Source organism: Giraffa tippelskirchi, chromosome 2, assembly GCF_054371585.1.
Source record: "Giraffa tippelskirchi isolate mGirTip1 chromosome 2, T2T-mGirTip1v1.2.pri, whole genome shotgun sequence".
In the NCBI taxonomy this organism is placed as follows: Eukaryota; Metazoa; Chordata; class Mammalia; order Artiodactyla; family Giraffidae; genus Giraffa; species Giraffa tippelskirchi.
In genome coordinates, this window is record NC_137276.1 from 168,275,055 (window position 1) to 168,301,573 (window position 26,519).

At 41.1% G+C, this 26,519-nt stretch overlaps 2 protein-coding genes across 14 annotated transcripts in view; one reads left to right on the plus strand and one right to left on the minus strand.

Moving 5' to 3' along the window:
* CD86 (CD86 molecule) overlaps nt 1-25,595 on the minus strand; it is a 63,884-nt gene extending 38,289 nt beyond the window's left edge. For 5 of the 8 annotated variants that reach the window (XR_014077324.1, XR_014077323.1, XM_081571848.1 and 2 more), the window contains exon 1: nt 25,494-25,595. Coding sequence is in view for 6 of the 8 variants with exons in the window: in XM_081571848.1 (XP_081427974.1) it covers nt 25,494-25,507 (14 nt within the window). In the remaining 2 variants the exon portion in view is untranslated. Of the gene's footprint in view, nt 1-5,312; nt 5,462-25,493 lie in introns of those variants that run through there. The other 3 variants (XM_081571847.1, XM_081571841.1, XM_081571843.1) reach the window with 1 other exon arrangement.
* The window catches only part of ILDR1 (immunoglobulin like domain containing receptor 1), a 272,897-nt gene that overhangs the window by 171,649 nt on the left and 74,729 nt on the right, over nt 1-26,519 (plus strand). The window lies entirely within an intron of this gene.

A 26,519-nucleotide genomic window follows, 5' to 3' on the forward strand; every position in this document is an offset into this window, starting at 1 on the left:
CCAGACCTTGCTTATCTTACGGGTCCATTAAAGATTTTGTTCTTTATTCTGAGAGCAACATGAACAGCAGAGGAGTGACATAATCAGGTTTGAATTTTGAAGATGACTGGCTACTGTGTAGCAGATGGATAGTAGAGAAGCCAGGGCAGAGGCCACCAGACCGGTCAGTTGGCTACTGTAGTCATTTAAGTGAAAGAAGATGGCTTTTTGTTGTAGGTTGTGGTGGCAAAAGTAGATAGAAATGGATAGGTCCAAGCAGAATTTAGGATTATAACCAACAGGATATGGTGATGCATTAAATATGGGGGATGAGAACAAGGTATTGATTGATTCATTCACTCAACAACTGAGTATCAGGGATCATTCTTGTTTAATAGGCTGATACTAGGTGGGTACTGTGGGGCTCTCTGTTTTTTACTTTCTCATTTTTACATGTTTAGTAAAACTATGAATGAAAGCACAGAAGTCATACTTCTGCTTTCAAATGTGCAGATGTACATAAAAATGTGCACAAGAATAAGCCAGATAGCTATTGGTCAGTTGGTCAGCTGAAAAGAGAGTCTAATACTAGCATGCTAAATCTCAGGGTACACATAAAGATCTACACTTAAGCGAAGTAGAATAGGTAGAAAATAAAGAAGAGCTTATCCGCAGTAAATATAAAAATCATACAAATGTTAGCGTGGTAAGGCTAACCAAAAGTTAATTCTCTCTTAGTGTAGAACGTGGTCACTGTGCTCGGTGCTAATCAGACCACATCATTTGCGGTATCACATTCAGTGAGGTCTGTTATACTTGAATGATCAGGGCAAATTAGAATTTATCAAGGGATTCACCAGGGAATAATGAAAGTATGTCAAATGAGGAACAATCGAAAGGCCTGGGGGTAACTAACTTGAAGCAGAGAAACCTGCAAGCGCCCAAAGCTGTCTGCAAATATTTAAGGGCCCTCCCACCGGCAGACACTTGCGCTGTTCTTAAAGGGACAGTAGTTCCAACACCGAAAGATGCAGGAGCCAGATCTCAGCCTCAGGTGATGAGGAACTTTGAATAGAGTGCTACAACCAAGGACTGGCCTTTCTTGTGAGATAATGAGCTCCGCATCACCAGAACTGCTCAGGCAAAAGCAGAGTAATAATGCAGAGGAGACATTTTAAAAGAGATTCTTGAATTGAGTGGGTGGTTGAACTGCAGAACTTTTAAGTTTTCCTTGAAGCTTCTCATTATATTCCCAGAAAGGAGGAAAAATAAGGGAGAAAACCTGGACACACCCACCTTTCCAGGGAGAAAATCTGGACACACCGCTTTCCTCTACCCCCACCCAATTTTATTCCTCCAATTTTTAGCATAGTATACAGTCGCAAAGAGTCAGACACAACTGAAGGGATTTAGCACACCACACATAGTACAGTGGTCTTCCCAGGTGGCACTTGTGGTAAAGAATCCACTTGTCAACACAGGAGACATAAGAGACTCAGGTTCGATCCCTGGGTTGAGAAGATCCCCCGGGCATGGCAACCCACTCCAGTATTCTTGCCTGGAGAATCTCATGGACAGAGGAGCCTGGCAGACTACAGTCCATAGGATTGCAGAGAGTCAGACATGACTGAAGCGACTTAACACACACACACACACACACACACAGTATGGTACGTTTAAAGGATCCCAGGTCTGTGGAGGACCTTCTGAGTTGACAAGTGGTCCAAGGTTTCAAAAGAGATAGAGAACAGCAAGTAATCCTATGGTCCAGAAGGGTGAGGTAAAGATGGTGATATCTAACTTGGGACTTAAAAGTAGGTCAGTTTTGGTCTCAAAACTGTACCCTGGTGACAGGAACAGAGTGAGCTAGGAATGTTAGTGCCTGCTGGAGAAAGTCAAGTTCAGTTAGAGCAGATGAGGCTTCTCCCCCAGGCTCCCAGCCTGTTCAGTCTGATCCTCCCACTCCAGACAGCTGTCAGCCTAGGCCATTGCATAAGAGAATCTTTCTCAGAGAATTTCTGTCCTCCTTTCATATTAGCACTTATTGATTGTCCAGAACTTGATGTGGTGGCCATCTGCCTCTGTCCTTGAAAGGCTCTGCAGGCTTCTGACAATTCTTCCCTGGACAGCCCTTCAAATAGATTCCTGCAGAAGCACTATCCTAGGCATTCAGTTAATGTGTCTCAGGGAACTACTGCCTCCTGATGAACTACTTGCAAATGTTTGATTGAGTTTAACTGCATACATATTTCAGCCATATTCTTGAGGTACACACACACATGTATAAGAACAGGATAGCTGAACATGGCCTAGAAAGTCAGATAAGGAATTTATATTTGTTTTGATAGAAAATTGGGAGTTTGGGATTAATAGTGTGGGAGCAAAAAAGTTATATATAATGAAAGTTTAAAGAAAATAAGCCCATCAGTGGCCTGAAGGAGGCAGTGAGGGCTGGTATGAGGGTGATCAAAAAAGCCAATATTAAAAGCTTATAGACTTGAGATGAAGAGGCTGAACCAACTTAGGGGAAACAAGCATGGCAGGAAAGAGATGGACCTGAGTGATGCTTTGATGAAAATGTGAACATTTCCTGGTGTCCAGTGGACATGGGAGATGGCTGGTACTGATACACATCACCCATCCTCAGCTCTGCTTTCCTTGAGCTCCCCCACCAGCCACATCTCCTCGCTGAGGCTGGATCATATGTCTGACTTGGTTTCCAGTCTCTTCTTGGAGCAAATCCCTTTGGATCCTCATTGGTGGAGAATTTTCTTACCTAACACTACTTTCATTCATTAACTGTCATCTTCCTTACCCATTTGGGAGCACAGTGTTTCCATACAGGTACAAGGGGAGTAGCATCAAAGAGGCATAGGTACAAAGAAGAAATGTCTAAGTAGGTTGATAAGGAGCAGGGGGATGCTTTTCTTCATTTCCCAATATTGTACATAACTAAAGCATTAAAACTAAGAGTCCATTCCCCTCACTTGACCAGAAGAAGGGGCGTAAAGTGGCAATAGTAATTAACCTTTTCCATCCCCCAACAGCAAGTCTGTGTATAAGACAGATACCCAGTTTTTCTAGTTGTATCTAGAATCGGACCTTTCTGAGTCAAGAAATACTGCTTTTTTGATTTATCAATGGTTTTGGAAACTATTTTCCCCCTTTTGCCAAAAAGTTCTTATGGGTAAGCACCATGCAAAATTTTTACAAGTTCCTCTCTCTGAGTCTGTGCACATCCAGTCAAGGGCTCTGCCTGCCATGAATAAGACCCACAGAACTTACCAAAAGGCAGCCATGCCAATTCTGACCCCCTAAGGAAGCCCCTTCCTGCTCTCTCAGAACCAGAATCATGGTCAAAAAGAGAAAACCAGTGTTTCAAGGGCACAGTCTGAGGGACATCCCCTTCTCCCCATTCCACGAGCGCTAGCCCTACCCTGGTGCTTGGAATTCCCAAATTACTCATTCCTCGGGTAAAGGCATTTTTGAAAGCCCCTATTAAAATGCAAATGCTAGCTGGAAAGGAGAAATGTCTTTTGTTTTTAGCTATTAAGAGTTAAGTTTAATTTCTCTAGGAAATGGAACTTGGAAAGAAATCATATTCATGAAAGAAAGGAGAAGAACAGGGAATGGGACCTCTCCCATCTTGACTGGGAGATGGAAAGTGCTGGATACAATTTTTTTGTCTACGTATATTCAAAATGGCATCTCTCTCCCAAATCCAGCCTAAGTAAATTATGATGGGCAGCTTGGAAAGTCTCTGCATTGATTAGAGATGAGGACAAGGGTCTAATAAAGGGTTAGATGCTCAGCCTAGGGGCCTATTCTTCCTTCTTGCCTGACCATGAAAGGTGAAGTATCCATACTTGCCTGTACTCTGAATGACTCCAGAAACTTCCCCACCACCTCCTCATTTGTTTCAGACATACTTGTTCTAGTTCTATGTCCTTACAGCTTCCATCTTCTGGCCCAGAGACCACTAAACTCAACTCCTACCTCTATCCGATTTTTGAAACATGGTATTTGAACCTTGAACTTCTCCTAAGGAATCTAGCTTAGGCTGTCTTTTCATCTTTCGTGTTCTCTCCCCTCCCGACTCTAGCCTCAATTCCATGAAATCCAATCCTCACCTCCACTATGAGGGGACTTCTGTTATCTGGGAATATTGTAGTAACCAAAATATCAAGCTCAAAGACATAGTTCTTGAACAGTGACCACAATCACAAAACCATTTCTTCTCTTCAGAGCATTGTTGCTACACAGTCATTTTTATGTGACTATTTAATTAGTACTGTTTTCCTATTAGGCTAGAAGCTTCAAGAGAACAGGGGCCATGTTTTTATTCTCCTTGTTAGAAACCCAGGACCTGGGACATAGTAAGCATTCAAAAAATATATTTAGGGCACATGAATGAGCAGAGATTTATAAAAGCTTTCATTATACACAGGATAGCTCATGTAAATAGTACTATCTGTAACAGCAAACAGAAAATATCACACTCTGAACTTGTGCACATAATTAAATAGACAGTTTAATCTAGAGCCTGAGTCCCAAGACTGAGGTTGGGAGGGACAGGTCGACTCCTCAGTTCTTACAATTTGAGGAGTGGGAAGTTCCCTTGGTCAAAAATTATTTTCACCTGTCTCTCCAGAACCTTCAATAACTATTAGTGGAGGCACTATTTTAAGGCTATTTGCAAATGCAAATAAGTTCATGGTATACAGAACACGATAAACCACTGCCTGGGCTCTTTTTTGATCCAGGACTATTTCTTTCCAAATAAGCTATTGGTCTCTGGTGCCAGGAGGGGCTGATATTGGGATGAGGCACTTGGATGGGAAGAAGAAATGGGCAAAGGTTTCTGGATGGTAGGAGGGAAAGACCAAACAAGAAAGCAGAGGCTGTTTCAGAGTGTATAAGTTTGGTCCCTGTCCTCTGGACTTTCCACTGGTACAAGGGGCTCAGGCAGGGCCAGCATGCTTGGATAGCTTCTCCTGGAGCATAGCTCCTTGGAGCCCCCAGCACTGCAAGGCCAGGAGTGGCTGCCAGTTGTCTGGTAAGTGGTGCCTTCTATTTCCTCCCTGTTATGTCTCTCAGCTCATCAAAGCAGACAAAGGGATCCGACTGGAAGAGACACATTTTTGTCATGTCCCACCTCCAATGTAGACAGTCCAGGAACCGAGCCTGATGGTCAAAGGATTTAATCACATACCCCTCACCCCTTCTTACCCACTCCCTTGCTTGCTGTCAGCCCCAGCTTTGAACATCTGCCCCAGATGCAGCCTGACCCCACACCACGCTCCCCCAGGCATACAAGCCTCATGAGAACATACCTGTCACAAGTGCCCATCCACTGCAGCTCCAAGAGACCAAAGACACAAGCCCAGTGGCATTCCCAAGGAACACAGAAGCAAGGGATCAAGAATAAATGAAGAGGAGCCTTTGTGAGCTCCCCATACCGCCTAACACTCCTTGTAGAGAGAGAAATAATGTCAGGGCTGAGGCTAGATCTCAAATGCAGAAAGGGGAACTGACTAGAGAGAAATAACACCACAGACAGGGGCAGTGTTCTCGCTGGTTCCAGATAACTTCTGCTGGCAGGTGGGCATTTCCACTGATGAAAATGACTACAAACACACTCCTGAGAGCTAGTGACTGTAAAGCCCTGAGGAAACCCCCTGAAGACAGCCCAGCCACAAACGTGGCAAAGACACCTTCCCTGACAGATCACAGAGGTCCATAGGTAAAAAGAATCAGCTCAGTTCAGCAAATGTTTTACTGGGCAGCCACATGCCAGATGCTGTGTCTGGCTGAGCAAGGCTGCAGGAGACAGCCCTCAACCAGAGAGAGCAGAGAGACCTGGTGCTTCACCTGTCACCTTGCCCCAAATCATTCACTGAGTACCACTCCATGAATCCTGCTAGCAGTCAATGAACCCACATAGCCCCTATTTTCAGATTATCCTAATCTAACCCTAGTTGTCCTCGCATACCTAGAATGTCTCTATTACCTTGGTCCACTATTCCTGGAAGTGGGTGGTACTCTTTGTTTTGGCCACACCAGGTGGCAGGTGGGATCTTAGTTCCCCGATCAGGGATCAAACCCATGCCCCCTGCATTGGGAGCCTGGAGTCTTAACCACTGGATCACTGGGGAAGTCCTAGTGGATGGTACTATCGAGTCTGGGGAAGAGTCACAAGAAGAAGTATGAAAGGTATGTGAATTCCATGTGGATCTTTCCAAACTCAGTGCTTAGGCAGAAACAGGCTTCACATATATAATCCTGCCCAGCACATGGCTTCTTTTTTCTGAACTTACCAGGCCTTACAACACCCCCTGCTCAATTTGGGAGCAATTATGTGCCTCTTCGTCTGCAGCATTAGAGTCCAGAGGAGAGACAGCCTGCCTCTGAGCTGGCCTCCCCCTTCTCTTAGAGACTAGCGGTGCCCCGTGCAGCTGGAGACATTGAAAGTGACAAAGTAAAAACTGCTTGATGTTGTTTGGGTGGAGGAGGTCCAGGGGAAGTAGCACCAGTTTTGGAACTGGTGGTCAGTCCAAGGTCAAATCTTGGCTTGATCCACTGGACCCTGGGAAAATTATAGAATATCTCCCAGCTCAGTCTTCTCATCTATGAATTGTGACTAGTGATAGCTTCCTTGCTATGTTGTTGTGAAAAACAAACGAGGTCATGCATGTAAATAACCTGTCACATAGCATGCTCTGCTGCTATTTAGTCTTCATCACTGCTTTCCCATCTTCTTTTTGGACTTTCCAATCCTCACTTTGACCTTTCCACAAAGATCTTCCTTCCGTCACTGGAAAGATGATCATTCTTCCCCCAAACAGGTTTGTAAACCCCTTCACCTTCCACTGTGGCCTCTCAAAACCTGTGTGGGTCCTGGGCCCTCACTCACGTTACTTCCCCTGAGCCACTTTATGTGCATACCTTGGAAACTTCATCCTTTATTCGAATAGGCCTCACCTGGGGTTTTCCTCTGGATTTTACAAACGTATGGTTTTTAATTTGAAAGGGTCTATTTGGTTTCCTTATTGTAACACATGAAATTACCCCACCTATCAGAGCACAGCAAAGTAATTCATATTCCATGTAGTTTTCAAATTTTCTTCTCTTCCTTATACTCAGCAATCAAAATATAAGACTGACTAAATTGGAAAGTCCTACTATCAAAACTTTTGGAATAACATTTCCCAAACTTCAGTCATTCTGGCTACTAGTCTCACTTCATATCTGTGCAAAATCTGTACTATTTTTTGTACAATATTTTTCTCTTAACTTACTTTAAGTAAATTTGTTTAAAAAGAAATCCTTATGTCAATATTAAAAATTTTAAAAAGCAGTATCGTTTGCCATAAATAAAGGATGAGTAAAAATAACAAGTCACACTGGACTTCAAAGATATATGTGTTCAAATGCCTCCTCCTATAGTTAATAGCTGTGTGTTCTTAGGGAAGTGACTTAACTTCTGTGAGTCTTAGTTTCCTCACAGAAGTAATGCTAAATATCATCTAATCTCATTGTGAGGGTCAGATAGGATGACATAATTATATACATAGTACCTAGTACAGATTGTGGCATGTAGTAGTTTCCTTTAAAGAAAAAAAGTGTGTTTTTTTTTTTCATTTTCTGTTTTCCATATCCGTTCTTTCATCTGCTTACTTTAGTTCTTGCTTACAGCAGCCTCCTCCAAAGCTGTAACATTGAAGTACAGGAAGATGAGGCAGGCAGCAGAAATAAAGGACAATACAGTGTCATGGAATTCTCCTACTCCATGACCTAGAGATGCAGAGTTGTTTAAGGGACCTCAGAAGTCATTCTAGTCTCTTACTCAAGCAAGGAATCCCCTTAATATCATCTCTGATAGATGGAGGTCCAGTCTTTGCTTTTTCACTAAGGTTGGGAAACTCACTATCTGATGAGACAGTTCTAAGAGAAAAGCCTTCTTTATAATAATCCCATCATCCACCTTTCACTCCTCACTCCCAGAAATACAGTCTACTTGTCCCTGTCATGTTTTCTAAAACTACCAGAATATTTGTATCTATATCTAGATATAAAATCCTCCAAATAGTTGAAAGCAAATATTATAAATTTCCTTAATAGTCTCTTCTTGCAACTAAATATAATCAGCTGTTCCTCATATGATTTTGTCTCCAGAACCATAATCAACTGGGGCTTCCTAGGTGGGGCTAGTGGTAAAGAACCTGCCTGCCAATGCAGGAGACATGAGAGATGCAGGTTGGATCCCTCAGTGGGGAAGATCCCCAGGAGGAGGGCACGACAACCCACTCCAGTATTCTTGCCTAAAGGATGCCTTGGACAGAGGAGCCTGGTGGGCTACAATCCATAGAGTCACAAAGAGTCAGACAGAACTGAAGCGACTTAGCACACACGGACACGTGCACCCTAATCAATTCAGTGGCTCTCACACTGTCACCCATGTCCCTGAGTTTGTCAACTATCTTTTTTTTTTTTTAATTAGTTTATTTTCTATTTTTTAACTTTACGATATTGTATTTGTTTTGCTATACATTGACATGAATCCACCATGGGTGTACGTGTTCCCTTCCAGAACCCCCCTACCACCTCCCTCCCGATCCCATCCCTCCGGGTCATCCCGGTGCACCAGCCCCGAGCACCCTGTATCATGCATTGTCAACTATCTGTTTGCTCATAGAATGAAACAGGCAGTGACAAGATCACTTTTGTAAATGGGTCAGAGATCAAATTAGCCTATATACATTTCCACTGGGAGGTTGGCCGACCATGACTTTTTTTCACATGTCAAGTCAGATCACCACCCTCTGGCCCCATCTTGTTTGTGTATCAGTATTTGGGACCAGTGTTCAGCCAATCAAAATTACTTTTAATCCCACATATTTCATCCATTGTAAATTAGCCATCCTTCCAAGCCCATGCCACTCGAAAATCTTATAAGGAGGCCTCAACAAGGCTCATCAGAGCCAAGGATACAGAGGGTTCAACAGTGATGGTGGTGAGCAGTTTCAAATTTTGAGAAGAGGTCAAGCAAAATGAAGACCAGTTCCTTGTGTTAACGAGGAGGAAGTTGCTGGTAACCTCAGAAATCTGCCTTCTGTGTGGGGCTGCTTCCTCTACTGCCTCCCTCCCAGATGTCCTTAGGTCGGAGGGGGCCTTGGCTACCGGGAAAGCAGCAGGAGGGGAGTGGCTTATAGATGGTGGCTGAGTGGAGGAAACGGACCCCTCCCTCATGTCCTTGCCCAGCTTTGCTCAAGAGATGTTCCTCTGGGACCATGTAGTTAGGGTCTACTCTGGGAGGCCAAGCTAGAAATCTGTGGCATTTGGAAACATCCAAACACTTAGCTGAATTTTCCAGTTCCAGTTGTATTCATTGTTTTATATATGTGGCTTTCTGTGGCCAGGGGTCAGGAGGCACTCTAAAAGCATTCCAGGTGTGGTGGTGGTGGTTGTCGTTCTGATACTAGCCAAATAGTTTCCACAAATAATTGTAGAGGCATGATTTATTGAAATGTTAATTAGTGTTTGTTTTCTGGGCTTCCTTGATACAGAGATTTTTTAGAGAGGAGAAAGCAGAAGAGACCTAAAGTCAAAGACCCTTTTGGACTTTTGTGAAAACCCCTAGAATAGAAAATGTAGGTGCCCTAGAAGGTGAGAGACAAGACAGAGAGTGCTTTTGAGATGCAGAAGGAAGGGAGAGAAGGGCAGAGGTGTGTGGGGCCTGTGCATAGTGGGATCCAAGCACCCCACACACTGCTTCCAAGGGCACAACAACCTCATGGGAGATGGCTCATGCAGGAAACCCACCCTCAGTGAATGACCTCATTCTCCACTGTGGCCTAGGGGCAGAGAGCTGTCAGACTTCACAGACCACTGCGGGCTAGAGAGTAGGGGGGCTGATAGCAACCAGTATAGACCAGGACTTCTACCACTTTTTAGGCACCAGGTAAGCTTCTGAATTCTGACTGGGCCACAAGCAGGGGAGGGCACTCCTGTATGATCAATCTGGAAGGAAATCAGTCCTGAATATTCATTGGAAGGGCTGATGCTGAAGCTGAAACTCCAATACTTTGGCCACCTGATGCTAAGAACTGACTCATTTGAAAAGACCCTGATGCTTGGAAAGATTGAAGGTGGGAGGGAGAAGGGGATGACAGAGGAAGAGATGGTTGGATGGCATCACTGACTCAATGGACATGAGTTTGAGTAAACTCCAGGAGCTGGTGATGGACAGGGAAGCCTGGTGTGCTGTAGTCCATGGGGTCGCAAAGAGTTGGACACAACTGAGCAACTGAACTGACTGACTAACTTGTCTAACTGTCAGAGTGGGGGCTCACAGGTAGGATTAAGAAATAAGAAAAGTGATGGTGTCTTACACACTTGGACTCACGGACAGAACTTCACATCCTATGTGTAATGTAATCCATGCATGGGGGCTCAGGATTGAACTGTAAACACAGTTTCTGAGTTGTCCTTTATTTAGAACTGCTGCAGCCCAGGGTTGGGTCCTATTCTTATTGCCAGCCTTTCTGCACAACCTCTAATGATGCAGGAGAGTTAGCCATCCCAACATCTGACTCTACTTTTAATGAAATTCTGCTGGGTTCACAGACAGGTTCCCTAACACTACCTGTGAGAGAGAGCATAAAACATCTGCTATGAAATTTACCTCTTACTGCTGTTGTAAAATTGTCTTTTTAGAATACTCCTTACTTAAGGCATAAACACCCTGACCACAAGAGAAAGAAAAAACAAGCCACAGACTGGGAGAAAATATTTGTAAAACACAAATCTGATAAAGGACTGGTATCTAAAGTGTACCAAGAACTCTTAAACCTCAAATATAAGAAATCAACTCACTTTAAAAATGGCAAAAGATCAGATCATACAAAAGTCATCAAGGATATACTGATGGCAAATAAGCATATGAAAGGATGCTCAGTTTCATATATCATTAGGGAATTGCTGATTAAAACAACAATGAGCTACTAACTACATATCTGTTAGAATGGTTAAAATTCACCAAACTGACAGTGCCCAGTGCTGATGAGAATGTGGGACAACAAGAACTCTCATTCATGGGTGGTAGGAATGAAAGGTGCTTTGGAACAGTTTCTTACAAAACTTAACATAAGCCTACCATATGACCCAGCAGTCATGCTCCTAGGTATTTACCGATGAACTGAAAACTTAGGTCCACACAAAAACCAACACACAAATATTTACATCAGCTTTACTCATTATTGCCCAAACCAGAAGCAACTAAAATGCCCTTTAATAAGTGTATGGATAAGCAAACTGTGATACATCCATACAATGAGATATTATTCAATGATTAAAACATGAGCTATCAAGCCACAAAAAGACATGGAAGAACTTTAAGTGCATATTTTTTGATGAAAGAAGACAGTCTGAAGAGACTCTATACTGTATGATTCTGACTAGACGACCTAGAAAACACAAAACCATGAGAGACAGTATGAAGATCAGTGGTTGCCAGTGTCCGTGAGGAGGGGTGAACGTGTGGAGCAGAGGGGATTTTGAGGGTAGAGAAACTGCTCTGTGTGATACTATAATGGTAGATACAGGTTATTATAAATTTGTCAAAATTCATAGAACACAAAGAGGGAGACAAAGTATAGAAAAGAATGATGATAGAAAGTATTAGTTGCTCAGTCATGTTCAACTCTTTGCGGCCATGCTGTTGTCTGCCAGGCTCCTCTGTCCATGGGATTTCCCAGGTAAGAATACTGGAATGGGTAGCCATTCCTTTTTTCAGGGATCTTCCTGACCTTGGCATTGAACCCAAGTTTCCTGCATTGCAGGAAGATTCTTTACCATTTGAGCCACCGGGGAAACCCCTATTAGAAATTCATCAAAATTCATAGAACACAAAGGGGGAGACTTAAGGTATGGACTTTAGTTAATAATAATATATCAATACTGGTTCATTAATTGTAACATACATACCACACTAATGCTAGATGATAATAATAGGGGAAACGGTCTGCAAAACAGAGGTCATATGGGAATTCTCTGTATTATCTGCTTAATTTTTCTGTAAATCTAAAACTATTTTAAAAATAAAATCTATTGATTAAACACACAGATGTACTAACCACATACACTGATTCCTGGTAAAGCAACCAAATGAATGTTGTGACATTTTAGAGGGCTTCTAGACTAGTGGGAAAGAAATTAGCATCAATTTCTCAGTCCAAAGGTTCACTTCTCCGTGTTGCACACTTGTAATCAGATGCCACACATAAAATGCTGCAGTGGAAAATCTCCAGTTTTGTATTTCTGCCTTCTATTTTGACTTTTTTTTTTTTTCATCTTTCTGGTGTGAAACTGTAGATTTTTATGTCAGTTCCTTAGGTAAATTAAAGGAAAAGCCCCATTGTTTTCTAAGGGCCAGATCAATTAAAAATAGTTTTCAGTTCCATGTTTCTGGAGGAACATTCTTAGACATAAAATAAGTTTCTTTTTTCTTTGGGGGGGATACAGTCTTGACTTATACTTGAAATAAATTTTATATAGTTAAGCATTGTTGAGTATTTTTCTCTGAACCAAAATTCTGCAGCCTCAGTATTTATATCCTGCAAGTGGGTTGACAAGGTAGGTGAGACCCTTACCCTTATAGCCTCTAACATGGCTCCCCTCCCATCTTAGGCTGGCTTGTTTGGTCTCTCTAGATGCCCCTCCTTTATTCACTTTCTCATGATGCAAATTCACACCTATCATTCATGCGTGCTAAGAAAGAGGCCATGTGTATTGTTTCTTAACTTGTGTTTGATCAACTTCTGAACACCAAAACTAGGACGCATGATACGCTTTTGCTTAGATGTCCTCTAAGAAGTCAGAAAGGCAAGGGGCACCAGTGGTTATTTGCAAGATTCTATCAAGTGAATGCAAAAGATTCTTGTGGGCACTTTCTCTCAAAATCATGTGGTGGCTTAACAAAACATACCCTAACTTTAGCAGCAAAATACGTTTCTTTGTATTGAAGATGACATTAGCACGGACTGAAAAGCAGGTTAAGGAAAAAAAAACTGTTGAAAGGGTGTCAGGATACATCCATTTTAGAGAAAGAAGTTCTGTTGTACCAGAGATGGGGGTGAGCTTCAGAGGAGCTGTTCCTTTGTTGGTCTGGGGTGAGTGAGGAAGGGGAGGAAGATGGAGTTGGGTACAACAACCCCAGCATGTGAGGAACCAGCCATCCCATACTCAGGATATGAGAGCGATCCGTGGTCTGGTGGAGGCAGGGCAGAATGGGGTGGGGGTAGGCTTCAACACACCCAGAAATCAAGAGTTTCTGAGAAGTGTGACATCTGCAGTGTGAGGAGTGGAGATATTTGTCTCTGTGGAACAAGGCCCTTCACTGGGGGACAGGTCCTAGCGACTAGTTGGGAACTGGACTGCAGGTCAGAAACAAGGTGAAGTCACAGAATAACTGCAGCTTAAGGGAACCAAGGAATTCACAACTTACTTGGTGGACAGAGACCAGGATTAGAAGCAGCAAGATAACACCCAGAATACCCCTCCCCACCTGCCTGCCTGCCGTGTGTACACACACATCCAGTAAGGGCTGGGCAGAGCATCAGGGCTGCTGCCAGAGCATCCATGGGGACTGGCAGTGACTATAGACTCTAGTGGCAGCCAAATATGCACATTTTATGTTTCACCTGTATTCCCACCCATCTTTGTATCTCAGTTAACATTTCCCATTTTCCAATAATTCTTAAAAATCCACAGATGGATTTGGAATTTCTACTTTTTAATTTTTCTTCCTTCATCAACAAATGCTTAACTAGCCTTGATTGAGTGCAGGCCTTGGGCTAGCCCTGGGATCCAAGGTGAGCAAAAGCCAAGAGTCCCTGCCCTCCCATATCCTGCAGGAGACCTGCAGAGTCTAATAATGTCAAGGTGCGTGCGTGCTAAGTCGCTTCAGTCGTGTCCAACTCCTTGCGACACTATGGACTGTATCCCTCCAGGCTCCTCTGTCCATGGGATTCTCCAGGCAGGAATACTGGAGTGGGTTGTAATGCCCTCCTCCAGGCGATCTTCCTGACCCAGGTACTGAACCCGCGTCTCTTACGTCTCCTGCATTGGCAGGCAGTTTCTTTACCACTAGCGCCACCTGGGAAGCCCCAATATTGTTAGGGTACTTGACAGCAGCTGATTTTCAACATAAACAACTTCAGTTACATATGATGCCCTAATGAACAGATACCATCTTAAGAGCTTGAGATAGATTCTAACCAGATCAGGTAGGCCACAATTAGGAAAAATTTCCCCAGGCCCTCCATCTCAAGGATAGGCTATCTGAGAGATACTTCATATTTTAAGTAGTTACAGTGTCTGCATGACCATTAATCATGGGTTTCCCCAACTGAGAGAGCTCACTTGAAGGAGGGGTAGACTCAATGATCCTTAACTAATTTGGTAATTCTGTACTCTAGCTATTCAGGTTTATTACAATACAATCTTACAATCTCAGGGCGTCCTCTGATAGCTTACATAAAAGATGGCCTATTAGTTAACAAATAACAAAACTACATAAAATCTTTCTAAAAGGAATAAAATCTATATAGTGGCAAGTTAAAAGATTGATACAATAAACTGTCAATATTGGTGATGGCACTTTTCAGAATCTAACGAAATGGATGATTCCAAACTGATATCCTTCCAATCTTAGCATTACCTGGGAATATTGAACCTCAATTCAGAAGATTGTGATCTCTGAATTTAAAGTGGCCCCTTGCTTAAGAATAGGTGCTTACACATTCTGAGAAACTGTTGTTTCTTTCTCAACAGTTTGTGAAATGACAAAGCATTTGACATTTGACATTTCCTTTATAACCTCAGTTAGAAGAAATAAAATGAGGTGATATTCTAAAATGTAAAAGTTGCTAGAAGAGTTACTTCCATATATTTTTTCCTATGTGTGCAGAGGAGAGAATATAAACATAACAAAACTAACACATTTTAACAAACGGCAGCAGATTTCAACTTTAGGGAAGCACAAAGATCTGTGAAAGCACCTTTTTATGCAAAATATTTATATATGAGTATAAATAAAATGTGCACTACAAAGTAAAATAAAGTAGACTGGGGCATACAGAGCACAGCTAATATGACTAAGCTTGTTAAAAAAAAAAAAAAAAAACCACTGGATTTTTTAAAGCTTCCATTTCACAACAGGGTTGAGGGAGGGGGCACAGCATTACCCAAAGGCTCACTTCCCTGTGTCATCTCTGTAACCAAAAGCAAAGCACAGAAGACTTCTTCGAACCTTTAAAATATGCATTTGTCAACTTGGATTTGCAATTTTCAAGTTGGTGGTGCAGAACCATAGAAGTGTAATTTTTGCAGTTCCCTTCACACACCTTTATCTGGAAAATTCTAAAGGTCCACCACCACACAGATATGTTGGTACCTAAAAGAAATTTTCCAGTAAAACAGGATGGCGCTCTTCCTACTCTTCAGCAATATGAGTAAAGCTGTTTTTGAAAAGTGCCCTAAATAGATTCCCACACATCTGGTTTAAGACTAAAAACAATTTCAAATAAGACTTGCGCTGGTTAGCTATAGTTTTAATGTGAGGAGTTGGAATTTTTAAGAAGGATGGCACTTGTAAACCAGTTCTATCTTCATGTCTCATGGGTCGAAGACAAAATATTGTATTTGTCATCACACTTGAGTTGCATTTTCACTGTGCATGGCCTATTTGCATACAAACAAAAGAGATTATTTTTAAAAGAGGTTTTCTGTGTTTTTGTTTTGGTCCTTTGGATGACTGTGGTAAGACAGGACCAAGCCATTTTCATAACTTGGATTTCACACGTAAGTTTAAGTGACCCCCTCACTTCCCCTTCCTCACCACCCACTTCCAATTCATTGGCGGCCCATGTTAGGATCTTGGTCACCACTTGTCAGGACTATTGCAACAGTCTCCAAGCTGATTCCTTCTCACTATGCTTTACCCCAGTGGTCCCCAACCTTTTTGGCACCAGGGACTGATTTCATGGAAGACAATTTTTCCACAGACCATGGTTGGGGGATGGTTTCAGGATGATTCAAGCACATTACATTTATTGTGTGCTTTATTTCCATTATTACAACAGCTCCGCCTCAGATCATCAGACATTATTAGATCCCAGAGGTTGGGGTCCTCTGCTTTACCCTACTATTATCTTTCATCAAGAACAATCTAATTATGAAACATCCTTGCTTTAAAGACTTACTCCCTGTTCCTCATGGGTAGTTATCACACTTCTTACTTAGCAAGACCCATGAGGCCCTTCACAGCCTGAATCTAAGTTTTCTCTTCTGTTTTTATTGATCAGCTCATATAACTCAACCTCTAGTCACACGAACTGTTCTCTAGTTTTGGACCCTCGCAAAGCTTTTATGACTCTTTTGCCTTCTTTACCTTTGCATACACTGTTTCTTCGGTCTCAAATGCCTTTCCTGACTTCTCTGTTTGGAAAATACTTCTTTCCCCTTAAGATTCAATCGTTCCATGGTTCACAGTTGAAACCTTTCTTGTTTTTTTGGCCATCTTTCCCTTCTCTTTTCACAGTATCTCTATCGTCCTTGCTCCAAAATCACGTCATGTATTCTTCCATTATAACAATTTCCTCATTGTGCTACAGTCTCACTGCTCATATGGTTCTCCTGTCCTGTGTTCCACAAGTGCAGGGGACATGTTTCATTCCCCTTTGCATTCCTGCTGCTTAGCAAAGGAACAGGTCCAATAAATGTCCTTAAATCTAATATCTGTTAGCTGATTGCTTATGAGCTAGGTGCTCTGCTAAGTACTTCAAATCTGTCACTTCATTTAATCTGCACAGGAAACATACAAAGTTTACAAAAGAGGAAATAGTTTCAGAAAAGTTAGGCCCCTTGCCCAGGGACACACAGCTGGTGATCTCAAAATGTTGGTGAGATATAGAATTGAATCTTTTCTAATTTCTAGCTGATAATGCTATGTGACCATCGTTAGAATGTCAGGTGTCAGCGTACTTTTTTTGGTGTGGTTTAGCACTTTTTGAGTCTCTCCACTCTGCCCCTTAGTAATTTTGTGATTTGAGTGACTTACTAAACCTCTCTAAACCTCAATTTCCTCATTTTGTTTTTAATGGGGAAAATAACACTCAGCTCGCATGGTTGTCATAAGGATCCAGGGACAACACCTTGTGTACGTTCTAGCCCTGTCCCTACCATCACAGCTACCACTGTCCCTGTTCTGAGGCACACATTTCATATTCCTGCATTAGCTCGCTTAATCCTTTTCCTCTGAAAAACTGAAACTGTTAAACCTTCTAACTGATGAATTAACTGAGGCTTAGAGAAGTAAGTAATCTGCCCCAAATTCCTTTAATCTAAGCAGATGTTTTTCCTAAAGCCCCTCACAACTGAATGAGCCCCTCAGATTGATACCTAAGTAATGTGTAAAGAGATAATTCTGCCTGAATGTGTGAAAATTCTGCTAACTGGGTTTCAGCTTGTTTTTCTTTTTTTAACTTTATTTTCTTACAACTATGAACACTTATTAAGCCTAACTTACATTTATATATTTTAGGTGGCTTTTTTTGTTGTTTGGCTTTCACTTTATTCACTTGCATTGAGCCTGGCCTTCTCTCATCTGTAATTAGGAGGTCTATTATAGCAACTTCTGAGTTATAAGTAAGAATTCATTTGCTAGAATTCAATCAGAAAAGGCACAGCCAAAGAAATTAAAGACTTCATTTCAAATATTGGAAATAATAAACTTTAAAGAAAAGAATGTGAAGCCTCAAATATTTCATTTTCACAAGACTTTACATCCTTTATAAATGCTTATAACCTTCATAGCATTGGTAAGTACTAATTTTACCTTATTTTACAGATGAAGGTGCTAAAGCTCAGGAAGCTGGATGGCTTCCCCAAGGTGACACCGCTAATAAGTACAAAATTACTTATTAACTTCTTATTATTTGACACCAGTCCGACTGACTCAAAACTCAAGCATTTATCCAAGACACAGAACTACAGACAAAGGGAAAACAGCCACTTTTGTGCTCCTGGGGTTCCCTCCCACAAGTAACTCTTATAAAAATGTCATCATATTTGATATTTATACCACTAAGCTGAACTCTTTGAGGGCAGAAATCATGTATACTCATCTTTGGTATACTTCTAATGTGTGGCACTGTGCCTGGCATAAAGGTACTGAATGAACTGGAAAAAATTACTAAGAACAGAGAAACAGGCAGTGGTCAAGTTTGCCAGTATACGCTTTTTTAAGGCTTTTGATATAGAGTCTTAAATTCCAGAAAAGTTATAGCCATTCACAATCCCACAATCAGTGGTATATGACAGTACCATTCTTCATATATACACTGAGCATTTTTACCCTGACCCCCTAATAAAACATAAATTGTTAATTTGATAAATGAAAATATCTCATTGGTGTTTCACTGTCATTTTCCTTAATAGTTAGTGACAATGAATATTTCGTGTCTTTTAAAATTACATTTTAAACTTTTTATTTTGAAACCAAGATTCAAAGGCAGTTGGAAAAAAGAGTACTGGGAGGTCCTTGTATCTCTCCCCCAATTTCCCCCAGCGGTATTATTTTACTTAATGCTAGTGCAATGGCAAAATCAGGAGACTTACATCGGTTTAATCCACAGAGCCTACTCAGCTTTCACCAGTTTTAGGTTTCACGTGTACTCCTTGTGTGTGTGTGTATGTAGTAGTTCTCTGCCATTTTCTCACACATGTAGATTCACGTAACAATTGCCATTGTCAGGATACTGAACTGGTCCATCACCACAAGACTCCCTGGTGTTACCTCTCTGCAGCCACACGTGGCTCTTCCTTTCCCCACCACCCAGAGCCGTGGCAACCACCAACGGTTCTCCTGTCTGTGATTCTGTTATTTCAAGAATGTCACATAAATGGAATCCCATAGTAACATTTTGGGATCAGCATTTTCACTTAGCATTATTCCCTGGAGGGTTATTCAAGTTTGTGTGTGTATCAGTAGTTCATTCCTTTTATTGCAGGGTAGTATTCCGTGGTACATGTGTGCTTCAGTTTGTTTAATCATTCATCCATAGAAGGACATTTTCCCCCTAGTTTTTGACTATTACGAATAAAACTGGTATGAATATTCATGTACTGTTTTTTTTGTGAACATAGGTTTTCATTTCTCCAGGATAAATGACCAACAATGCAATTGCTGTGTTATATGATAAATGTATGCTTAGTTTTGTAAGAAATTGCCAAACTGCTTTCCAGAGGGGCTGTACTATTTTACAGTCCCAATAGCAATATCTGAGTGATCTAGTTTCTCTACATCCTGCCAGTATTTGGTGTTACCATTATTTTTTACTTTATCCATTCTAATAGGTGTGTGGTAATATCTCAACGAGGTTTTAATTTTCATTCCCATAATGGATAATAATGTTGAATGTCTTTTCATGTGCTTATTTGTCTTCTGTATATCTTCTTTGGGGAAATGTCTTTATATCTTTTGTCCATTTTCTAATTGGATTATTTGTTTACTGTTTAGTTTGATAAATGAACATACCTCATTGATGTTTGAATTAGCATTTCTTCAATTTCTACTGAAAATGAACATTTTTTGTTATTTATATATTTTTAAATCACTTAATTATTAACTACATTGGATTGCTTTTGTCACTTCATAATTTTGTTTTCTATTCCCAGTTACACTATAAAAATTATATGTCAGCTTTTTGTTCTATACTCTCCATGCTGCCTTAAAACTATCAGGTTCTTGATCAAGATCTATTGTTTAGCTGGTTGAAAATAGTCATAAGATGGAGGTGATGATCTAGGTTTTCCTTTTGGGTCCTTATTATTTCAGGTTTTACCCCATGATTATTTCCTGTCTGGTATTGACTAATTTATTTATTTCACTACATGCTCATTTAACAAATTTTTATTAGATCTTTAGTAAAGTCAAACCTGATGAATTTGATCCTCAATAATAAAGAAGTGTGATATTTGGTTTGCTTGGCAAAAAATATCCTGAGGCTACAGAAAGCAAATTTTAGGCTCATTTTGACTTCAAAGCTTTCTAAGAAAATGCTTCAGTACTTCCCTATTCCAATTCTACTATGCTTTTTTCTTGCTTATTGACATACATTATGAGTGATCCCCCAAATTCCACTCAGGCTTGTCTTTTCCTTTACATCATCAGATTCACCACAAGCTTACAACATCCCCTTTACAACATCATATTCATCATAGATTCCATCTCTGGGAAGCTTTAAATAACACATTTCTTAGGATTTAACAAAAGAGAATGCAATCTGTGTTAGTACCAAAAATCCAACATGTAAAATGACAGCTGGAAAAAGCAGAGGAGACACCAGGTCTTTCTGGCTGGCTCCAAGATGTCTCCATGTGGCTGTCTATGGGCAGCACAGATGAGCTTGCTTCAGTGAAGAGGTCCCCTTTCATCACTCAGTGTTTTGTAGGAGTGGTCTATCTGCTGTCTCTCTTCTCAGCTCTCTAAGACCTACCCTCTACTTAGCTGAGTGCTCCGAAAAGGTCACCACAGACCTCTGGACTGATATTTTCAGTCATTCTCCTACTTCACCTTTCTGCAGAATTAACACTGTGACTACCCTCTACATTGTGGAATATTTTTCTCCTCTTAGCTTAGGTGACCTAATCCTTTTTTTGGTTCCTCCCTCACCTCTCTTGGGGCCCTGTCCCCTCAGGGCTCTGGCCTCTGACTGCCCCCAGCTGGGAAGCCTCACTCCCTCCCCTACTCCCACCCTCCAGAGAAAAGAGAGCCCTCCCCAGAGGGCGGCCTTCCTGGTGGCTCAGTCGGTAAAGAATCTGCCTGCAGCGTAGGAGACCTGAGTTCGATCCCTGGGTCGGGAAGATCCCCTGGAGAAGGAAATGGCTACCCACTCCAGTATCCTTGCCTGGAAAATCCCATGGACAGAGGAGCCTGATGGGCTGCAGTCCATGGGGTCCCGAAGAGTCGGGCACGACTGAGCAACTAACACTTTCACCTCTCTGAAATACCTATTCATGGCTTCCTTCTCTGGCTATCTGCACTCTCACCAAAGGATTATTCATACCCACCAAATGGATTAGATCATTAGGGATGTGGTAATCAAGTACTGAGTGGCTTAAATGGAAATTTATTGCAGTTCTGGAAGCTAGAAGTCCAAAATGAAGTTATGAACAATGCTGATTCCTTCTGAGGGTTATAAGGGAAGGATCTGTTACAAGGCCTCTCTTCTTGGTAGATGGCTATCTTCTCCAGGTTTCTTTACATTGTCTTCCCTCTATGCCTGTTTCTAAATTTCCTCTTATTTTTAAACATATCAGTCATCTTGGATTAGGGCCTGCCATAATGACCTCATTTTAGCTTGATTATCTCTGCAGAGACTCTATCTCTAAATACAGTTACATCCTGAGGTCCCATTAAGAAGAATGGTACTTCCATATACTACTGATTGTGGGATTATGAATGGCTATAATTTTTCTGGAAAACAATTTAAGACTACAAATTTTGAGGGGACACAATCAACCCTTAACCCTTAGCCCCTAGAATCACTTTTTATGTATCTCAGGTGCTCAGTGTAGAAATTCAGTAAATATACTTTGTCTTTCTGTGGCCATGTCCTCCTCTTTTTTTTTTTTTTAAACTGAAGTATAGTTGATTTACAATATTGTGTTAGTTTCAGATGTATGGCTGTCCTCTTCCTTGTATCGCTCTCCTCTCTGGGTTCCAATGACACCACTTTTTTCCTACCTTGTTCCATTCTCTCTAGTCCCTCCTTGATGTCTGTTGTGGACTCTTTATCCTCATATACCTCCCTCGATCTTGAAGTTTTCCAGGTTCTATCCTTGGCTTCTTCTTACTCCACCATCCCCTCTCCCTAGTGATCTCACCCACAAAGAGAATTTCAACTATAACCTATACTGATGCTGAAGACCTGTAATGTTTTCTGCAGCCCATATCTCTTTCTTGAACTTTACACCCGTATATCCACTTGTCTGCTTGGACATCATCATCTAGCTGCTCCAAGAGATCTCAAATTCAGCATGTTAAAAAATGAATTCAACTTCTGTCCTCTTTCCCCCTGGACCAAACCCATCCACATTTTGGGAAGGACGTCACTATATACTTAAATCTCTCCTTTCAAGCTCCGTATTTGTCAAAAAGCAAATTCTGCCAATTCTAGTTTGTAACTATCACCCAAATGCGTTCTCTCCTCGCTGATGCCACCGTAACTGCCCCGGTCTCATGTTCTCAACACCTCTCCTTGAATTAGTTTCCTATAGTCCTATTAGTCTAATAGTTTCCTAAATGATTTTCTTATTACCTCAAATCAGTTATGCATTCTGCTGCCTGTGGAATTAAAAAAAATTTTATGGTATTTTTGCTTGTTTATTGTTCTTCAAACGTAGGCTGTGACTTTGGGATAACCACAATGGATGCCTGGGTTTGTGGGGGTGGGGGCAGGGGGGTGTCTTTGTTCTGGCCCCTCCCAGGTCCACCTCATCCTCTATGTCAGGCATCTTCTTGCAGTATATCTGCAATTCCACACACCCCATCTGTCTGTTTGATCACCCCAACCTTGGGGGGTGTGTGTGTGTGTGTGTTTAAGTTATGTAGACTCCCCATGAAGCCCACAGCTTGTGGCCTATAAAAGCCTCAGGAGGGTCTCTGAGCCATCTTTTCTCTCCTGCAATAGCTCTTTGTTCCTAGCTTCATCTCTGCATCTAACTTAGGTCTCAGCTGCTTTACCCTCATCCTCCTTTCCAGCGTTTGACTTCCTGCTGTGATCAGAATCATTCTCTGAAAGTGGCTGGACTTGTCCTTGGACTCTGCCTGTTTCATGTCAGCTCCCCTGGGAGCCCAGCCTAGGGTTGCCCTGAGAGGCTCAGAGCAGAGTGAACACTTACACTGGACAAAAATCTTCCTGAGTTCTAGTCCTAACATTGACATCAAGTAGCTGTATCATCTTGGACAAATGACCTCCTTTCTATATCTTAATCCTAACTGTAATAGTAATAAACAATATTAATAATCACTGAGTACTTTTCACATCAAGGTTCTAAGTACCTTACATGGATTATCTCATTAAAATCTCACACTTATCTTATCACAATTATTCCCATTACACAGTAAAACACTAAAGAATTTCGATTGTTAAGCAAGTTGTCCAAAGTCACACACCTAAAAAGTAAAAGAGTCAGGCACAGAAACCCCAGCACCTTGGTTCCCAAGTGTGGCCACTTAACCCCTGCACTGTTCTTCCTTTTACCATGCAGCTCTCTCTAGAGCCATACTATCCATTTGCAAAATAAGGATAAGGAGCATTCTGATCTCTTCCACATAGAATATTTTATGAAAACAGGCTTATCAGGATCTAGTGATTTATGGGTAGAGAGAGTATGTTTTTGAGGAGTCAAGAGACAGTCAAGAAACAAAAATGTTAATCAAAAATGACCCAAGCCCTAACAATGAAACTCCACAAATTATGAGTGATCATGTACCACTAGACAGCTGGCTGCTTTTCTGAAAGATGCCAGCTGTTGGTTATGTTTTCTTAAATATCTAGCTTTATTTTTCTGCCTGCAGATGTGATCCAAATTCAAAAGCACAAAGCAGAAAATAGAAATCATCTGTATTTCTGACTAACATTGTGTGTATATAGGTATCATGTATAAAAGTAGTAGCAGTGTACATTCTGGGTTTTTTGTTTTTATTTTTCTGTAAGCGAAACACATGAAGAATTGTTCTACATTAGAAGTTTTTAATGATTGCATGGTATTTCATTATGGATGTTCCGTAATTAACCAACTACTTATGTTTAGACATTTAAGTTATTTCTAAGATTTTCCCTATGAGAAACAATGGCAAGAAAAATTTGTTTGAATCCTTACAATAAATTCCTAAAAGTTGAACTACTTGGTTAATAGGCATATATATTTTCAGAGCTTTTGATATGTATTACTAGATTATCATCTAGAAAGACTGTATTATCATTAATAAGTAACAAGGGTATAAATGTTCCTCCCTCCTTAGAAATGCATAGGATTCTCGCTTGCTTTTCAAAATATTTGCCACTTTGCTAAAAGAAAAATGTCATTTCACTTTTAATTTGCATTTCTTTTATTTCAGATGAGACTAAACAGTATTGGCCATTTATATTTTTAAAATTTCCTGCTCATGATCAATTTTCAAGCACTGTGAAACAAAGAGAATCTTAACAACAACAACGTATACAGTGGCCTTTGGTTCTCTACACATCTGTAGCATAATTAAGGGGTATCACTTCTATGGTTCCACAAAAACTGTAAATTCTGAAATTGCTTATTTCTTATATGGGCAATAATTTCATCGGAGGGGAAAGAAGTCTTTACTTGGGAATTAAATTCTAATCTTCTGAAATAAAAGCAGAAAAGCTATCTACTAAACCAGTAAGCACTGGGTAGATGAGGGTTATGTAGATTTTCAAAGCACTATAATAACCAGTGACCCCAGCTGCCACTATCCAAGAGAAGGGTGTGTGTGACTTCTTCCAGTAAGTCACTGCCATGGGGGCCTGCCAGGGCTTGGAGAGACCTTGTGGTGCAGGGCAAAACGGAAAGAAAGATCTCAGCTTTACTCCTTCTGACCATCGTGATCTTTAGTTAATTATTTAGCTTCTTTAAGCCACAGTTTTCTCATCTATAAAACACAATGATGATATTATCTGTCTGAGAGTCACTGCAAAGATTAAAATCTTTGCAATTTAGTGAAACCACAGTAAACTTGGAGTATATCATGCATATTTAATACCCGGTAGCAAATTGAATTATTCTACCTCCTCTGGTAGCTCGCCCTGCTCAGAATCTCCCATGGCCTGTTTGTGACTCACTATCTGGGTTCTGTATTTTCTTCTTACACCTCTTATTCCTCTTCCTTTTCATTGGCCTTTCTTCTACTGTCTCTATCTCATTCCCCACCCCCAGGCCAAACTGAACTAGGTGTCCGCTGAATTTACTCCCTGACATTTGTTATACCTTTACAGACATTTAAAAGTTCCTGATTCATGAAATCAATAACTGCAACATTTAAATATTTAAAAAGCAAGTCTAAAAAATTAAATCATGTAAAAACCCCCTGACTACCAAGAAACATTTTGATATGTCCAGTAATTCACATCTTTAATTAGTAGTCAAATGTCTTTGGTAGGAATTTTTTAAAATCTCCCCTACCTTGGAGGTATGGGATCAGCTTAGAGTGGTAGAGCAAGAAGGGAAGAATGCCTTCAAGACTTTAGCTAACCTTCCATAGCATAGATGGAGCTTTCTACCAAGTTTTCCTGCCACATAAATATGCCCTTAACACATAATTAGCATTCTTGGGCAGGAAGGACAGAAAACAGCACCATCCTCAACCTCAGCCTGACGCTGAGGTCACCTAATTCATAACTGCCTTTCAAAGATAAAGAATGATCACTCACCATTTGAAATGCATTTTCGCTATTTCTGCTGTTGGGGTTACTTCTGGGAATGGGCTGCTCTTGTCTGTCCGTCTGTCTGTCTGTGCTAGTCCGCTTTACAGTGGGAGGAGGATCAACCCCTCCTACATCCGTGAAAGCCTTCCTCCTCAATGACTGCATAATCTGTAACTTTCTGTATTAAAGGCTGTTCCTCTTTTTTTCTACAGATTTTGCCAACACTTGTGGAAGAAATTTAACCCTTTTCTTGCATTTGAGTGTTTTCACTTAGGTCTAAATGTATTTAAAAAATAATAATTCAGTGGCTTGAGTTCCAAACATGGCATTAAGATGAAATTAATTAAAAATCTCCCCTCTTGAAACTCCCTCAAAAAGCCTAAAAATTAACAGTTAACAAGAGGGGGGAAAAAGACCTCTGAATTTATAAGATGGAATAAAAGAATGTCCTATAGATTATGGTAAGACAATAAAAAGTGTGATTTAGTATGGATGCATATTGGAAGTAGGTAGCCTCCCCTTGGGATTTCTACCACCAAGATGACACAAGATTTCACTGGACTTCAGGGACAAGGGGATGTTCTCATGCAAGATCTGCACAACCAAGGAGGGAAAACAAAAACCACCGTTTTTATTATGTCACTCCTATTATAGGCAAAGATTAAATTGGTCAAAGAAAGGATCCTGAAATAAAGACCTGAAAAAAAAGCAGTATCCTAAAATTAAAAGATGTGCTCTGTGATGACTAGATGGGTGAGTTGGGGGGAGGGGAAGGAGGGAGGGGATATATGTATTCATATAGCTGATTCGGGCTTCCCAATTGGTGCTGGTGATAAAGAGCCTGCCTGCCAATGCAGGAAACGTAAGAGAAGTGGGTTCAGTCCCTAGGTCAGGAAGATTCTCTGGAGGAGGGCATGGCAACTCATGCTAGTATTCTTGCCAGGAGAATCCCATGGACAGTGGAGCCTGTCAGGCTACAGTCCATAGGGTCACAAAGAGTTGGACACAACTTGAAGCAACTTAGCATGCACA